We start from the raw sequence: 13,290 nt of genomic DNA, 5'->3' as shown, positions 1-13,290 counted from the left end.
TACTGATCTTGTTACAAAGCGCCGTGTTCGAAATTTATACGTTTTGCAGCTCAAAGCTCTTGGCTGGTTTCGGAATTCTTTTCAGAATATGGATTAGTCAACTTTGCCAAGACCACACGTAATTTTCTGTTACTTTTGACAAGTTGATTGTCAGCGAAAGTGGAGTTCAGTACGTAAATAAGTTACATAGGATATGAATATTTCAGACACTTATGAAACAATCCACTGAACCAGTAAACGCTAGAGGAACGCAGATACACAACGGTCACGTAGGCATCAATTCAGAACTCGCAAAGGAATGATCTGTGTAATGTAATTTTCTACCCTGAAGAACTTAAGAAGATTATATATTGTTATGGATGGAAAGCTGTGTGTTTTCTTCATTCTACCAAACGAATAACAGTATCTTACCTGGAAAAAGAACAATTTTTGCGTTGATGTTCTTGATTCTTTACTTATCATGGGAATGTGAACATTGTCGCCCTCATGAAGACGAATGATGCCTCGGATTAATTGAAATAACGTTTGCTGCGTAATTATTGCTGAATTGCTGTTATGTTGTCATATTTATGATGTATTGGGCGTGTGTTAGTGAATGTTCAGCTTATGGAAGTTGTTATGATTGTAGCATATTCTGCGTTTATTGTATTATTATACGGTTTTATTTCAGTTTCCGTTTGTCATCAGATTACTTTGTTATCACATTATTCCGTTGCATTTGCCATTTCGTAACAAACTGCCGCGTTGTGATAGGACCGCATCACAGTATTTTATGCCATTAAGTGACTCGTTCTATTACAGCGTTGGTCATACGTCACGGCTGAGTGATTAGATTTTCTGCCCCGAATTTGGGAGGTCCGTGTTCGATTTTCGATCCGAAGACCCGGCTGTTTTCACTGAGGTTTGTCGTTGTTTATCTCAGTTGCTTTAGGGAAATGTTTCGACAGTCACTCCTTCCAGTTCCATCCCAAGTCATTCATAGTCATCCTATCGACGCTGTTAAAACTTATGCTATGCAGGTGGGAAAGCGTCGTTAAACAAACGTGTTGTGGAATATATAACCCGGACTGTTCACTCTACGGACTTGACTGAACTGTCACATTTTACAGGGGATATTTGGACAGTCACAGAAAAAGTAGGATGGGTGAAGTAGGGATTCGAGTGAGTGTTAACCATTTCTAGATATTAGTATCATTACGTCACACTGGGAAGTGGCGGAAATTGCCTGACCCTGTTATTGTTTGTACCTCCCTACTTTTGGACTTCGAAAAGAACCTGTCAAATGCTCAAATTTTTAGCGTTTTATGTTGGAGTTTGAGCTGTTTTTGCCCTCATTCCCCCTGGGTGTGGTCCTTGTATCGAAGGTGTCAGCGCAGGGTTCTAACTATGTAAACGTCTCACACCCTCCACATTGCTCTTAGAGGAACGCCGTTTCCGAAAAGGGAAGTGATTCGATCTTGCAACTGTAACAAAAGTCTATTTAGGTATGTCATACTCTTAAACATGACTGTACGGTTACCATTAGATTCATTAATGTAATTGGTACTGGATCTTGGGGATAGAAATTTACAGTACAATTTTAGAAAGGGCGTTGTTGTTGGAAGGTACGAGTGTGTGTGGGGGACGAAAAGCGGAAACTAACGTAGTTCAAGCAAGCGCAGACCCGGAGATCTTTAAAAGCATCGCCCTTAGTTGTCAAGAATTGTAAAAGCTGGAAGGCATCGCGTTCTCTTCTCTCCTGGTTTGCTGAAATCCTAGTTGTGATACCGAGTGAGGGCACATCAGTGATTTTTAATTATTTATTCATGTCGGGCCGTGAAATGATCAGAGAAGTGTTGAATTCCAAAAAGAAAGAAGCTGATTTGCTTTCTTCTGAGTCGGCCTGCTGTGCAGTTGTAGCCACGATAAGTGTTAAAGGAAACACAAACCCGACGCTAGAGGCTGAGGTAGGAACTGAGACCCGTGTCACATGGGCAACTTGGCGTTGCTTCTTTGTTCTCACTTTGATTATGTGCAATCCATAAATGAGCTGCATTAAACAGAACCACCAAAATAACATCATAAGTATGAGTATTCCAAACTGAAAGACGTCTTTCTCTTAATGGTTAGACCGAACATTGCGGTGGAATTTCAATAAGTTAGCGAAGCTTAAACGAAAATTTAGTTTATGTCGAAAGTGATGGTAACAACGCTGAGAAATACGAATCTCCCATCATTTCCGCTTGTCCGATTTTCATTGTTGTTTAGTGTTGTAATACTTTGAGTTCGCATTTCTGCTCCGTTGATAATTGCACTATAGAACGATAATGACCTGTGATTCGGTGCTTTCGCCAGAGAGTATTAAAACTAGTGAAATTCAAGATTAAATTGCCGTTCCAATAGGCGGACAACTGTGTGGAAGTTAACGAATATACGGAAACATTTAAAGTGGGGTGGAAGAGTGTTAATTATGCGCTTTCTTGGTAGCCATTGATGTTGTAAAGATCGAACAGATCTTTACATTATCAATGGAACAGTTTGATGATTCAACCGAAGAGTAAACTTCGATAAAAATGCAACTGAAATGAGCGTCATTCGTGTGAATTAGCGATGACAGTAGCCCATGGCCTAAGACGCAACCGGAAACATTTCATTCTAACGAATTTGCTAGTCGTGGACGTTTGTACTAAATGCGTCTGAAAGCTTAGCGATTGCTTAGAAAACAAACAAATGTCTGCTTATGGTGTGTTTATTTTGTCAAAGATTGTAATAAAATTGCTATTTATTGTTAACTTATTAGACGAGATTATATACTGACTGACTTTTTATCCTAGCCAGAACTGAATAATGTTGGTACAACGTGCATGTAATGGCCTGTTTTAATTTTGTTGAGAATTTCCTTTTCTCCTGATAACCGCTTACGTCCTATCGTATGTATTGACATTGGAATTTCAAATTATATCCGCTTTGTTCTAAGATATGAGACTAAATAATCAGTGGAATATTCACCTTCGTTCTTTTACTTTCAATAATTAGACATTCCAACTTGTTGAGAATAATCTGATACAGTTAAATCTTTCGGACTCCCTATACGAATCCCTGGATGTACGACCAGCCTCTAAGAAGGCTTCTACCACACGTCACTCCCCTCACCCCCGTCTTCCTTGTCGTCCTCAATTGACGTTTCCAATAGACTTCTTTGGGGGGGTGTTAAATTCTCCATTCCCTTCTGTCCTCCGATCAAATCTTCTCATTGTGTACCTCGAAATTCAGCTGCATTTTATTATTTTGTTTCAGAAACACAAAGAGTTTATGGGAGACATTGTTGCCAACAGCAAACTCAAGAATGGTGAGTACAGCGTACAGATATTTTAGGGTGTTAGAAGTTTTGTCCCATATTTCTAGTAGCTGTATATAGGCCTGTATATTTTGAATAGGCTGCAGCTTATATGTTTGAGATTCTTAACATTAAAGAAATAGACGATGCCGGCTTTGCAGTTTGCAGTTTTATTTACATTGCTGCGTAACTTTTTTAAATGACTGTCATTTAACCTTTTAAAACCAACTGGTACACATTCTTTAAAATCCCACAGACTATTTTAGTTTTGGTGTGACTCAAGATAAACGGAATAAGCTTCGATTACTTTTCTAAATAGGATTAAATAACTGGTCTTTGTAATGCAGACGCTTTGTATTTTCTTTGAGGTAAGAACTGAATTTTTAAATATTACGTACTTGAACTTTGGGCTTCGGATAGTTACATTATGATCAAGACAGCAACAGAAATTTTTGTTTAACAAAAAACGAAAGAAAAGGAAAATGTGCTGGCCCAAAAACTGTGTCGGCTCTACCTGTATTGGCTATTACGTTGTGCGCCAAAGGCATTGTATAACGTGTTCGCGCACTTGCTGCGAGTTGGTGAGAAGCCACACGTCTATAATTGGGTTTTTATTTTGTCAGAGTGATGCATAACTTTTGAGAGTAGCAACCCCCCAGGAATATGACTTCCGATATAAGCAGCCTAACATTCTGAAGAACTGCAATAGTCAGTCATTAATATTTCAAACATCCGTTTAGTTTCCAGACAATTTTTACGCTTCAGTGTGAAATATATCTTACAATTTTTGTATATCTGAGTTACTTTAAGTCAGAGTGACGTCTAACGTAGTAGTGTAGGATTTTACTCAGTGTGACCCATTGTATGGCAATGCGAATAAATTCCAAATTTAGTTCCAATAACAAAACAGTGCCAATAAAGATTTAATTTTTGGCTAGCAACATCTAGTTAAACTTATAAACAGCCTAAGTATTGGCGGGGCGAGTAAGTTTATTGCTTAGAGATTAAGTACAGCATGTCGGTAATTTTTGAGTCGAGATAGCTCAGTCAGCAAATAACAGGCTAGAAACTGGATTACCGGAGTTTAGTTCCTGGAAGAAGCAGGAGTTTGTTTATCTTTTCGGCAGTGTTCAGATCGGTTCTGGGACCCATCCGCTCTCCTTTATAAATGATGAGGTGATCATCTTTTGTCTCCATGTCTGAAATGCGCGGAACTGTTGACGTCCTGTACGGTGCAGTGCCTAGGCTTTTATGGTGTAGTAATTAAAGCACTTACAATTAAGAAAGCATGATTCACAGCTTTAACTTTATTATTTTCGCTTTCCGATTTTACGGTTGTTGTATAATGAGCGAAGACTGTAAACCAGCTATCTATAGGCTGGACTACCAGGGTTCGATTCTTGCCAATCAACTGTAGAACCATCCAGCCTTCTTTCCATTAGATATCAAGCGCTCTTTCCCAGGGATATAACGGCTGGAGCGAGAAACTAACCCTCATTAGGTATAGGAGCTATTTTACTTCAGTTTTATTTAATCATGAACCCTAAAAGGTCTCTTAATTGTTTTAAATCATGATAAAAGAATCTCGCCATCTACAATTTTCTTCAGTGTTCCAGGTGGCCTGGGAGTCGCCACTATAATTTGTTTATAGCAGGCAGAATTAGAAATAGGCAAAGTACCTTCACAAGGGCGTGAATATTACCAGCTTAAAACAATTAATTGCACTGCTTTTGACGAACCCCCTTTCTTTTCATCCTTCAAATCCTGTAGGTTGTATTGCAAGTACTTGCATTGCAGTAGGCCTATGTAATTAAATAATTACGTAACTGCTGGTTCATACAAGCACTGCAGGAGATTCTGTGAGCGTGACTTTCAATATTAGAATTTAATGACCTTTAATGACATCATACAAGTCCCTTCCATATAAGCCCAGAAACTTCATTGATAAATCTCGTCATGTACTGTATCATTTTGTTGTTCTCAGGTTTTGGACCAGCTGTGTTGGCCAAGTCCCCATCCCCTCCGCCGCGATCTCCGCCCCCGTCTTCATCAAGGCGACCCCAAAGTCCAGACAACCCCAGCCCCTGCGGGCCCATTACAGAGGTATGCATAAGCCATAGGCACAATCAGCCCTTAGTTATGAGAAACTACTGCTTTAACATTGCATCTACTGATTTTCTCAACTTTGAGTTCTAATTGCCTCCTTCACGATGCGGTTGGAATCCGATCGAATACCGCAAATATCAACAGAGACGGAGGTTTTATGCTAAGCCGGGCCTGGTTTCCGGTGTTGAATATGTAAGCTGAGCATAACAAGGCGAGCTCGTGACGTCATCCACCAGTCACAGGGGGCTGAAGCAGGTACCCTGAGGACGAGGACAGAGATGGATCTCGAAACGTTGGTCTTTTCATGTTTTAACCACTCGACGCGGCTGATAGCCCGAGAAGATTTTATTTTATTATATTTACAGATATTTCATCTTGACAAATTTCATCATGAAAAGATAAATGCTGACCAATGTTTGAAGATTAGTTACTTATGATGGCAGTTGAATACATTGTGACTGGGAATGCGTCTGGTGTATTAATTCTGTTGGTCATAGTCATGTGATGTCACCATCATGCTTTCATATATTTGTCTATTTGTATCTTGTCTTCTGATCCAACTGTCACTCATTCTTGCACTAAAGCCAAGTGCCTAAGATTGGAATATTGTTAGAGTGTGTTCTTGTGGCATCCGACACAAAGAGGCTTTAGCTCACTTACTGTTTTTCTGTGTGTAGTAAAGTCACATTTAACGTGGCTGGGGTTTGTGTAAAATAAGTGTGGAAATATGTTCTAGATAGTAGATTATTAATACTCTGTAGGTGGAAATCGTCTTAATGGTTGATGAAATTTGCTGTACTGAATGAGTGAAAGTTATAAAGTCACAGCCAGGGCTGGTTATACGTACATGAGCTAGGGCCCCGTGTGGTGATACCCTATGACAACTAAAAGATATATTTCAATATGGAGGACAATATAAAAAAGTAATAATATCAGTGCTTTTAACTTGCTATGATCAATGACAAATATGCAGTGAAAAACCAGTGACTGAACTAGCAAACACGAAAAATGTTACCAGTAATTTTAAGTCAAGTTGTGTAATTTCATAAAGTGCAATTAAGGGTAAGATTACTGTCTTCTGGGATGTTGCACTGTGTAGTTTATTGGAAGCTTGCTCACATTTCAGAGGTGTATTCTGCCTCCATCATTAACGTGACGATAAAATTATTTCTGCTGTTAAAAAAACAAATTTTATTCACATTGGCTTCGATAATCTAAAGTTCATATGTAGACAGGCGCATAGAACACTGTTTCATAGGGTGTGCTGCATGTAGAATCAAATATGGGTTTAAAAAGAACTGTCAGCCGAGGATCACAAGCAACAATTTTTCAAACAAGCAGCGAGTCGTGGGTTCAGTCGTTTCCTAAGCGACAATATTTCTCATCACTGATTAAAAATCGTACTCACACGTCACTGTGGTGATGTGTTTAAGGGTTGCGTTTAACACGACTCCTTTTAATGTGGGATGTTTTGTTGTGAATTTGTTTTGCCGGGTTGCCACGCAGTCTCCAAGCCCTCAGATGGCAGTGATTGGACAGACACTACGCACACTGTTGCTGGCACATTGCTCACCTCCGGTGCTCAGAGATCACAAATCTTCAAACCGCATGTATCGGCACAGTGCGTCTGGTACTGAGCTTGTCGACTGGATTATGACTCTTAGTCCGAGCATCCACACCAGACACCAAGCAGCTGGCATGTGGCAGGCATTATTGGAGGAAGGAGTAATATCTCATGGTAAGTTAAGAGGTCAGTGACTCAGTCTCCCGAATACTTGCTTCGCCAAAAAATGTTGATTCACAGAAATGGTAATTTGAGAATGTTCGAGTTTCAACTAAACCTTGAACTCACTCACAAGTCTGCATGTGATTAGTGATCATATGTGAGATTCACATGCTGCATGGCTACGAGTATTGTTACTGCTTCACCTAAGTGTCATGCTATGAAGGCTCGTAGGGAGCATGCGGGTAAAGTTATCTTCACAATAAGAACAGATGAAAGTTGACTCTTTAATGTTATTTGAATGTTACCAGACATGAATACAAGATTGAAGTCTGCCTTTGTCATCACCCATTCTCAGTCTGCTGCTCTGTTTGTTTGTACCAAAACCCTTTATGTTTATTGACCTATATAAATGATGATACCCTTGTTGAACATAGCAGAATATTGAGTTATAGAAACTGACAGGAATCTTAAAATAGTACCAGAATTAAAATAAGAGAGGAAGCTACTGAGTTGTTATGTTCAGGTGTGAGGGAATGAAAAGCAGCAAAGTAGAAATTGGAACAGTACATTTTTGGGTGCAGGAGGATGGACACAGTGGAAAGTTGGATACAACTGTAGAGTGTGTAGTACTGTTGAGAGCAGTGTGTGGGATTGTATTTATAACTGTCATTGGTACTGTTTGGCTAACTGGTAGAATAGCCAGTAAGGGTTTTTGATTTGGCGGCATTAAGATGTTGATGAACGGTATAAGTATAGCTGAACACCACCGATAAATTCATATACTGTTCTCAAAGACTGTTCTTAAATTGAAAAGGAACAAAAGTGTCAAGTTGTAAATATTCCCTGGCATGTCGTACTTGAGGAATAAAATTCCTTCTGATAACTCTGTCTTACAGTAACAGGTGAACATCCGTTCAGGGACAAGGCACTGCTGTACAGGTTCTGGCAGGATGAAGAAGGTGCAACAGGCTTACCTTCTCAAGATGAGCTGGTTTGGGCTGAAGATCAGTTGAATGCAAGCCTGAACACACTTACACAGAAAGGACCAGATGCTATCATGAGGATGATACTACGCAAACCGTGAGTTGATTTTATAAAGACCTTGAAGCACATCTGTTCTGAAGAAGCTAGTGTTTACTTCCCACTGTTAGCATATAACAGAAGTGGAAAGATGTATGGGTGTTTGAAGAGCTCATAAATAACATTTAAAAATTTCTGAAAAATAAATATTGAGGAAAATTTCTGTGTAATATGTGAACCTGTTTTAAATGTAGTCTGCTAATAAATTAATAATTATAATGATTTAATAAATTACCATGAAATTTCAAAAAGTTGCCCTCATTTCTAACCTAGTAGCCCATGGATTTGTAAGTAAGGATGAAGGCTACCATAGCATTGGTAAAGGTTGAGAATTCCTGTTGTAAACCATTCTTTTGTCACTAGGACATGTTCCTATAGCAGTAGACAGGGATAATTTTCTAGTATTATGCAACAGTAAATCACATTGTTACCTTTTTTCCATAAAACAGGAAACAATAAAAATCTTTCACAAATCTTGTGCAAAGATTCAATCTGTTTATTTTGTTATTGTTTACTTTTACAAAACTAATTAACATATTTTTGGTATTTAAGGATATATTATTTTTGTTAGACCTTCTGTTCTCCTGTCAGATCTGAATACTGGTAGTTTTCATCCAAGTATAAATGCACAAATAATTAAATATACCACAATAAATATTTTTCTTTGTACGGACATTCGAAATGAAGGGTCATCTCAAATTCAGATCTTTCTATATTTTTATGGTACACAGTACATTCTCATGACATCATCTGCACTTGTAATTACTTTGTAGATCACATGAGAGAACTGTGGATGACCTGGAGATAATTTATGAAGAGTTGCTGCATATTAAAGCTTTATCCCACCTCTCCAACTCTGTCAAACGAGAGCTTGCCGCTGTTATAGTCTTTGAGGCACATCCACATGCTGGAACTGTGTGTAAGTTCTCTACCTTGATTTTACTGTTTGAGCTTAGTGTATAACATCATATATGAGTTCCATAAAGTGTTGAAGGTTTTAACAAAATTGTTGGCTATTTGCTGAAATGTTGGAACATCTTCAGTGCTTGATGTGGCTTATCCCCAACAGCTGAAGTAACTTACATGTAAGTTGTTCTCCTAGTATTAGGTTGAACTGCATGCAGTACATACAAAAAGTTCAATATAAGAGGACTAAAAGTAATATGGAAACAGATTTTAAATGTTACATTCAGAGTCCAAGATTCACTGATGATGGAAGTCAACTCAAAATATTAACACTTTCTGAGCAAATTTTCATGAGCATTATTTTGGCTCTTGCCTGTCCAATTTGTTTATTTTTACCTTACTAGATTTCTTCCTATGTAAGGAACAAAAAGATGTTTGTCATTTGTTGTAATGTAATATATTTTGCTTGAATATGAAGATGAATAAACGTATTCCATTATGATGAAAGAAGGTTGGTTAAACAGAATTTCAGAAACAGTTGTATTAGTGACTAATGTATTATTTCTTTATGTTGGCGACACTGTTGAGCAGAATGGTAAAAAATTAATGTATCATTGTTACCAAGTCTTATTGCTATCATTGTAGATGGATGGAGATCTTTGTTAGACAGATTCATAATATACAGTTTAACTGAATTCATACATTGCCTGATTTTGTTACTTTAAATTACTTCTGCAGTATTTAACCAAGGTGATGAAGGTCGTTCATGGTACATTATTCTGCGTGGCTCAGTGGATGTTGTGATACATGGAAAGGGAACAGTAACCACACTGCAAGAAGGAGATGATTTTGGGAAACTTGCTCTCATCAATGATGCTCCTAGGTAATTAGTCTTATCAATAATCATAGAGATTTCTCCCACTGAATCTATATTATAGAGGTCATGTAGAGATAAATATAAAAGAATGAAAACACTTTTGCACACTTTTGAGAGATTCACAGCACTGCTTGGTAGGCAAATGCTTCCTCATAAAGTAGCCTGTGAATCATAGTCACAGAATAAACTGCTGGGCCCATTAGTCAATGCTTAATTAATAACTGTTTAAAATCTATGAAGCTGTATTCACAAAATAATGGATTGTGTTTATAATGCATATGTTTTGTGGTGTGTGTGTCTATATATATATCTTGAAAATTGGAACTAATTATTGGCATAATTCCCACTAAAAGACCTTAATATGATGGCAGAGAGTGACAGTGACAACAGAATTGTGTATATGCATCTTCTAGAAATACTCTGTATTACTCTTGTGCTTTATGAAATATTATGGAAAGAAATATATTGTTAGTTGCATTGTTTTCTTTCACAGGGCAGCAACCATAGTTCTGAGGGAGAATAATTGTCACTTCTTGCGTGTGGATAAAGAAAACTTTAATCGCATCTTGAGGGATGTTGAAGCCAACACAGTTCGGCTCAAGGAACATGGCCAGGATGTTCTTGTGCTGGAGAAAATATCGCCAACTCACAGTGTTGCATATTCTCACTTCAAGTATGTATCACTGATATTCAAATATGTACTGTTCACTATATTTATGTTTTTATATGATTCTCAGATTAAACAGTGATTGTTTCTATAAACAGCATTAACCAATTGATGAACTGAATTTTTAAATACTACTTTGGTATTTTGCTTCAGAGGGTTAATCTTAAAATACAAACATTATAAAATATGTTGCTATAACGACATCCAACTTTTTGATGACTGAATTTAAGCTAATTCTCAATACATCATGTATATCATATGTCAAATTTATCTTAGACAGTAGACCCTGTCTCCATAATGTGTATGCATCTCATTTGGTGATAAATGCATTTAAGTAAAATGCTGATGTGTGTAAAGGATTCTATAATAATGTCAGAATTTTGTGTACTGTAAAGATTTTCTTTAACAATGAACATGAGTTTAATAATATTAGAATGGATTTTAAATAAATAAGGTGAGAAGGGTGTCAGCTAGATTCATGTGGTCCAAAATAAGGTCCTGTGGGAGGCTCTTGTAAACACTGTTATGAATCTTCAGACTGTATAAGAATTTCTTTACTGTTGAGAGACTGTTAGATTCTAAAGGAAGAAGCTGCTTCATGTTGTTAATTAATGAAGAAGAGTTACTTAACTACTTCAGTATGGGTAACTACAATAAATCAGGGCAGTGTCCAGAAATTCTTGCTGGAATAATCTGGTTTCAATAAATCAGTATATGGGTTCAAGCATAAAGCAACAACTGTGCAAGACTATTTATAATGAGTGTAAATAATATTATTATTTGTTTCCCATAGAATATAACACATCCATTTTGCTTGCTGCAACATAGAATTTGTAAGGTAGGCACTGTTTCAGCTCTTTTTCTTTCAGGTACACTGTGATGGCTGGAACACCACAGAAAATGCTGGAGCATCTTCTGGAAACACGGTTAGATGGGCGTGGAGGAAGTGGTAGTGTGGGTGGTCAGGATAGCCTCCCCTCATCTAGTGACCCCTTCCTTGAGGACTTCCTGCTTACTCATATTGTGTTCATGCCAACTCACCAGCTGGTCACAGAGCTTGCCAGACAATATCCTTTATAAGTACATTTCAGATGGGAGAAGAGAATAGGATGGATAATACAGGATTTGAGGTTTTCAAGTTAGTGAGTGCAAAGATGGCTGTATTCTAGGTTGTAGCATCATGTAGTCTGGTAGAAGTTTGCCAATACTGGTTAATTTCTGCTAGACTACACATTGTTACAACACAGAAGACAGCCATCTTTGAGATTTTATGTGTTCATGGTAGTGAAAATGTTTCTTGTACTCGGTAGTCTCGTATGCTACTTTGTAGGTGTAAACTAACATTTTTAAAGAACATATTTATTCCTTGTAATAAAGTCAAGTGTTGAAACACCTTCAACTCATCTGTCCACTAAGAAATCTCCTTCTTGAGCAAAGTTAAATTGCTAATTTTCAGGTATACAGGTTCTTCTCTTCCTACTCCCAGACCATGAATTTCATGTCCTTGTGTTTGGATTGGTAGGCTAATTTGAATTTATGTCAGAGATGACATTTTGTGGTTGAACTGAATATGTGAAGTATACATCTGACAGTTGCATTAGAGTCAGTTACAATATTTGTTTTATTGCAGTTTTTGGCTTTTAGATTAAACCCATTTACATGCACCTATATTTGGCTAATCTGAATCTGAGATCCAGTCTCAAAAAGCCCTGAAATATAAGTAATTTGATGTTTCAGAGGTCTTTTTCTGTTCTATTAACTCAGTTTTGTATTAATCTTATGGACTGAAATTTCTTTGACTTGCAAGCACTTACCGTATTGATTCTCCAAGCCAAGATCGTGAGTTTCTATTGGCCTGTAAGAGACGTGTGGTACAATTTGTGCATTGCTGGGTTATTACAATTCGACATCCTGTGTTTGATGACACCAATTCACTTGCTTTTCTGGAGGTATGTAATTTTGAATTCTTCTGTATTAATGTGAGAATTTATGGTCTCATGATGGTGTATATTCATTTTCATGTGGTTTGATTGTCACCTGTTATTTTCCTCATTGCTACAGCTACCAAATTTGGAGAGACTACTATAAGCTAATCTTGTATACACATACAAGTAAACCATAGTTTAAGCTTCTTAGGGAATTAGTGCCAACATTGAGCAAAATTTGTTAACTTATAGAATAATGAAGTGTGAGAAAAAGCAAGTGAAACTAACTATTTGTATGATATGTAATTTAATATGAAATGTTATGAATATGTTATGCAAATCTGAAAACAAAGAATATTTTTCTATTGCACCACTTTGCTTAATACTGAATGGCTTGTTTTCAGGAGCTAGCAACTGAGTTGGAGGCAGACTGCATACAGTGGAGCTCTCTGCAGGAGGAAGCCAGTCTCATGCATCATGTCATGTCCCAACTCCATCGATATCAGGATGAACGTGCCCTCAGTGCTGGGCAAAAATGGAAGTTGCCGCCATGTGGACAACCCATCAGCTTGTTCAGTGGTTCCAGTGAGAGCCGAACAGTTATAAGAGCTACAGATGATAGTGAGTATAGCCTATTGTATCTGTAATGGCAGTCAGGACAGCCATTACAGCTTACAGCATTTGTCA

At 37.6% G+C, this 13,290-nt stretch overlaps 1 protein-coding gene across 3 annotated transcripts in view; it reads left to right on the top strand.

Moving 5' to 3' along the window:
• Epac (Exchange protein directly activated by cAMP) overlaps window positions 1-13,290 on the top strand; it is a 70,540-nt gene that overhangs the window by 46,689 nt on the left and 10,561 nt on the right. For all 3 annotated transcript variants that reach the window (XM_022077652.2, XM_022077653.2, XM_087356630.1), the window contains 10 exons: window positions 3,277-3,328; window positions 5,301-5,419; window positions 6,929-7,160; window positions 8,045-8,228; window positions 9,002-9,147; window positions 9,873-10,017; window positions 10,505-10,684; window positions 11,548-11,745; window positions 12,489-12,627; window positions 13,008-13,224. In XM_022077652.2, the coding sequence (XP_021933344.1) occupies window positions 3,277-3,328; window positions 5,301-5,419; window positions 6,929-7,160; window positions 8,045-8,228; window positions 9,002-9,147; window positions 9,873-10,017; window positions 10,505-10,684; window positions 11,548-11,745; window positions 12,489-12,627; window positions 13,008-13,224 (1,612 nt within the window). The remainder of the gene's footprint in view (window positions 1-3,276; window positions 3,329-5,300; window positions 5,420-6,928; window positions 7,161-8,044; window positions 8,229-9,001; window positions 9,148-9,872; window positions 10,018-10,504; window positions 10,685-11,547; window positions 11,746-12,488; window positions 12,628-13,007; window positions 13,225-13,290) is intronic.

The sequence above is a fragment of the Zootermopsis nevadensis genome, unplaced genomic scaffold, assembly GCF_977971745.1.
Source record: "Zootermopsis nevadensis isolate Lab colony 2312 unplaced genomic scaffold, Znev_1.0 Znev_ptg000027l, whole genome shotgun sequence".
Classification (NCBI taxonomy): domain Eukaryota; kingdom Metazoa; phylum Arthropoda; class Insecta; order Blattodea; family Termopsidae; genus Zootermopsis; species Zootermopsis nevadensis.
Note: the sequence above shows the minus strand (reverse complement) of the source record. Positions and strands in the feature narration are given on the sequence as shown.